At 35.9% G+C, this 4801-nt stretch overlaps 1 protein-coding gene across 1 annotated transcript; it reads left to right on the forward strand.

The window, feature by feature from the left end:
- The first annotated feature begins 712 nt into the window (after positions 1–712).
- On the forward strand, positions 713–4071 carry LOC116019721 (putative wall-associated receptor kinase-like 16). The gene is made up of 3 exons (XM_031260028.1): positions 713–1590; positions 2392–2559; positions 2694–4071. Exons 1-3 carry the CDS (start codon positions 735–737, stop codon positions 3893–3895), a joined length of 2226 nt encoding a protein of 741 aa, XP_031115888.1. The 5' UTR covers positions 713–734; the 3' UTR covers positions 3896–4071.
- The last annotated feature ends 730 nt before the right edge of the window (positions 4072–4801 follow it).

The raw sequence follows: 4801 nt of genomic DNA on the forward strand, positions 1-4801 counted from the left end.
AAAAAGAATATTCAAATAAAGCGTGTATTACGTGTATTACTTGGTCTTAGCTTCAACAAAAATCAGAGAAAAGTCTCCCTATACATGCATGCATATTACCTTAATACCTTTGGACTTGGTCTAACTTTTTTTTTTTTTTTTAGGGGACCAGATAAACTCGCATCACTTACTATTCCATGGCATACATTAGGTAAATCCTGTTTTGTGACTAGCCGTTAAAGGACCATAAGGACTAAGGAGGTAAACCAGACTAGGCTGTCCTAACCGACTTAAATCAAGAGGGTTGAAATTTGAACTCGTAACTCGTAACCTTGTGGTTACAAGTTTGTATCCTTAGAGCATCCTCATTTGTGTTTTTGGGATGGTTTTTGGAGAGGTTTTTGAGGCATTGAATCCTATGTGAAAGTGAGAGAAGGAGGAAAGAGAGTGTGAGAGATCTCTAGCTTGTAGTTATATCGAAATGTAACTGTAGTTGCCTTGAAATGTAACTGTGGTTCTCCTCTTTTCTTGTAAACTGACAAAAACCCCTCAAAATCTAAAGCCTATTAGGGATGCTCTTAGCTATCTTGAGTCTTGACTAAGGTTATCTCTGACTTGGTCTAACTTTTGTTTGTATTCCCATGGGTGAGCACGCCATTATATTAATATATAGTATTAGCAGGAATATGTACAGATCAAACACAAGCCAATAATTTACTGTCGTTTCAAAACACTGTATAGTACGTAGAACAAGAATGAAGATGCTGAGGTTCCTTGTACTACTACTTGTGTTGTCGGCAATACTTGTTTTTGCTCCTACCGCCACCTCAATTTCGATAGCCAAACCCAAGTGCGATGATCGTTGCGGGAACGTAAGCATCCCATTTCCCTTTGGCATGACGTCAAATTGTTATCTAAACCCAGACTTCCTCATCACTTGCAACAACTCCTCTCATCCTCCAAAACCATTTCTAGTAGACAGTAAAGTGGAGGTAAGGGGCATATCGGTAAAAGAGCAGCAGGTGACCATCATGACAAATGTATATTCCAGGTGTTATGAGAAGGGCAAACCCCAATCCCGATTGAAGCTAGGGTACAAATCGGGATCGTTGAAATTGTACGTCAGCCAGACCGCCAATAAATTCGTCGCTGTTGGCTGCGACACTTATGCTTACGTTGACGGCAATGGCGACGACAATTCCTACAAAATGGAAGGCTGTATGGCCTCCTGTGTGGGAATTGAAGAAGTTAAGAACGGGACTTGCGGCGGGACCGGGTGTTGTGAGACCGACATTCCTAACGTGGCCAGAAACGTGTACGTTTCATTGGATAGTATAAATTACTACGGAAACACATCCAATGATGTTAATAGCTGCAGCTACGCCTTCGTGGTGAAAAGCGACGAGTTCAACTTTTCTTCCACTATGCTTACCAAAGATTGGGACGTCAAAGAGGTGCCCACGGTTCTTGACTGGACCGTCCCAGCGGACAAGACGCCCTCCGAAACGGCGTGTAAAGATAATACCACGCCTGTTCCTTTCAATGATAATGAGTACCGCTGCGCTTGTAAGGAAGGTTATGATGGCAATCCATATCTCTCTGGTTGCCAAGGTATGCATGTCATCATCACTCGATCAGTAGTTATATCATTCATCAAGGTGCACCTTACAAAATAAACTCTCATCTAAAATTTTTACTATATATTGTAGTTACTACTATACTCTAACTAGATAAATTCTAGTACATAAATTCATTACTGTAGTTCCATAAATATATTACTGTAACTACATAAATTCACTACTATAAGTAAATAAATTTACTACTCTAGGTACATAAATTCATTGTCGTAAATATATAAATTCACTACTGTACATATATAGATTAACTACCATTGGTCCTATTTTATGTACATGCAGTATTATTTAATTTGTATGTATCTAATTTTTTTTTTATGTATATAGCTATAGGCAAATTATATCGTGGACCAGTGTCCATAGTATAATGTGGACCCTAGTCAAATACACAAAATTTAACTTCATAATGCACATAATTTATATTCATATATAATACACATAGACATAATATAATAAACATGAATTATGTATATTATGAACCTGAATTCTGTGCATTACCTTAAGTGTTTATGGGTTTATGCACAGAATTTATGTTAATTGTACTGTGGACTCTGGTCCATAATACAAGGATTGATAAATGTATGCCTTAAGACAATAATGACTAAATTTGCAACAAGGTTATTAAAGAATTAAACAACATGGAATACATTTGTAATTTGTGAATAAGTGATGAGGGATTAAATTTGCAAGTTGCAACACTCATCATATGTTATCCGCACTCCTAATATTTTGTTTTCATCATTTGCTCAGCTTTGTTAGTTGTTAATTGGTTCTGCAGATATTGATGAATGTGACGTTAAACAGAAGAATAACTGCTCCCAAAATGCTATTTGCACAAATACGGAAGGTAGTTATGAGTGCTCTTGCAAGAAAGGTTACCATGGCGATGGGAAAGGCGATAGAGGGTGCATCCCTTCTAATCATCAACCGATCGGGCTTGTTTTGGGTAAACTAATACCCTCCTTTATTTCCATTATATATTGTCGACAGATCATTATATCCTTCGGTCCTTTTAATTAAGAAACAAATGTTGATTGCATATATATATATATATATATATATATGCTGATATGCATGCAGGTATTGCTTTAGGCACTGTAACGTTGGTGATCACTGTTTTTTGTGTGTACTTGGGATATCGACGGAGAAAATCAATATTGATGAAAGAGAAATTTTTTAGGGAAAATGGAGGATCGATTCTGCAACAGAAAATTGCCCAAGGTAGTGCATCTTCTCGCACAACAAGAATTTTCACTACTGATGAGCTTAAAAGGGCAACCAACAACTACGACCAAACTAGAATAATTGGTCAAGGAGGTTTTGGAATTGTCTACAAAGGACACCTCCTTGACGGCCGAATAATAGCTGTTAAAAAGGCAAAGATGATGGACCCAACCCAAGTCGAGCAGTTCATCAATGAGGTAATTGTGCTCTCCCAAATCAATCACAGAAACATAGTTAAACTCTTTGGTTGCTGTTTAGAGAAAGAAATTCCATTATTGGTTTATGAGTTCATAAGCAACGGGACGTTGTCTGAGCATCTACACAACAAAGACAAGGCATCCAAAATGCCATGGTCAACCCGTTTAAGAATAGCAACAGAAACAGCTGAGGTCCTCTCTTATTTGCACTCTGCCGCTTCTCCCCCCATCATCCATAGAGATGTTAAATCTGTAAATATTCTCCTTGATGATGATTGCACCGCCAGGGTATCCGATTTTGGTGCATCGAGATTAGTCCCTCAAGATCAAACTCAATTGACAACAATGGTGCAAGGAACATTTGGTTATCTAGATCCTGAGTACTTGCAAACTAATCATTTAACAGAAAAGAGTGATGTTTATAGTTTCGGAGTTGTCCTTGTGGAGTTGCTAACGAGTAGGAGGGCTCTATCTTTTGATGGTCCAGAGAAAGAGAGACATCTATCTCAATATTTTCTTTCATTGTTGAAAGAGAATCAGCTGTTCAAAATTGTTGATGCCAAAATTGTTTGTGAGGAAAACACTGAAGAGTTACAAGAGGTTGCCTTGCTTGCAAAAAGGTGTTTGAATGTGAAGGGGGAGGATAGGCCGACCATGAAAGAAGTTGCAGTGGAACTAAGTGGATTGAGGAGAGCAGCAAAACATCCATGGACCAATAATTTAGAGACTTCAATTGAATCAGAGGCTCTACTTACTGCACAACCAATCCCCTTTGGATATAATGCTACTTTCAGTATATCAACATCTGAATATGATAGTTTAAAACATCATATGGAGCTTCCCGTAGCTGCTGGAAGATAATTGCATCCAATTCATCTCAGCAACTTAGCCACCCGCCTATTCCCAATTCTGAAAATAATATAAATAATGATTTGTTTGTATTATTCGTTGTGATAAAAATTAAAATAGTTACTGTATTTCAAATGAAATTATGTTGGATCTCCTTTAGTTGAATTCTGTATTCCTTTGAACTTCAATATATTTGTACTCCTACTTAATGAGACCTTCATTTTAATATATGTCACAAGTTATTTTCAAAACTTAAATTCATACTAAATGAAAATGAATTTCCATTTTAAAATAATACCATAAATGATATGATTAGCATGCATCAATAAAAGATTAGTTTAACAAAAACATTTTCAAAATTTCAATCACTTTACAATTGTTTTGGAGTAAATATAAGATCATAATAATAATTTTAAATTAATTTTTTTGTCATTTAAATTTTTTCATTAAAAATGTATAAAATCCACAATTCCATTAATCTACGGTGGGTCACCTTTCAAATGAAAGTCTAGTCTACGCTCTGTTAGTGACATATTGTTTGGTTATGAACTATGAAGTATGGTCTACTACATTTACTTAGTCAACATTATTGATATATGTCCTTTTGCATGGTGTTTAAATCAATAATAAATTTTTTGAAAAAGATAAATTTGTCATGACTCATGATCATCTATTCATATAATAAGTTAGATTCTCGTAACGTAGACTTTGACCTTATAGTGATAATCTATATAAGCATTTTTTTTTTACGATCAATAAAATTTACAGTTATTTACAGTTATTATTTGAAAGTATGCATTGTGTAGGCATTAGTCTTGTGTAAAAGTTTGTAAACGGCGGCCGTTAGTCATAACGGAGGTCCCTAACTGATACTACAGTTCATCTCAAAAGATACTGCCTCACATTTGTTTTTATATT

The sequence above is a fragment of the Ipomoea triloba genome, chromosome 5, assembly GCF_003576645.1.
Source record: "Ipomoea triloba cultivar NCNSP0323 chromosome 5, ASM357664v1".
In the NCBI taxonomy this organism is placed as follows: domain Eukaryota; kingdom Viridiplantae; phylum Streptophyta; class Magnoliopsida; order Solanales; family Convolvulaceae; genus Ipomoea; species Ipomoea triloba.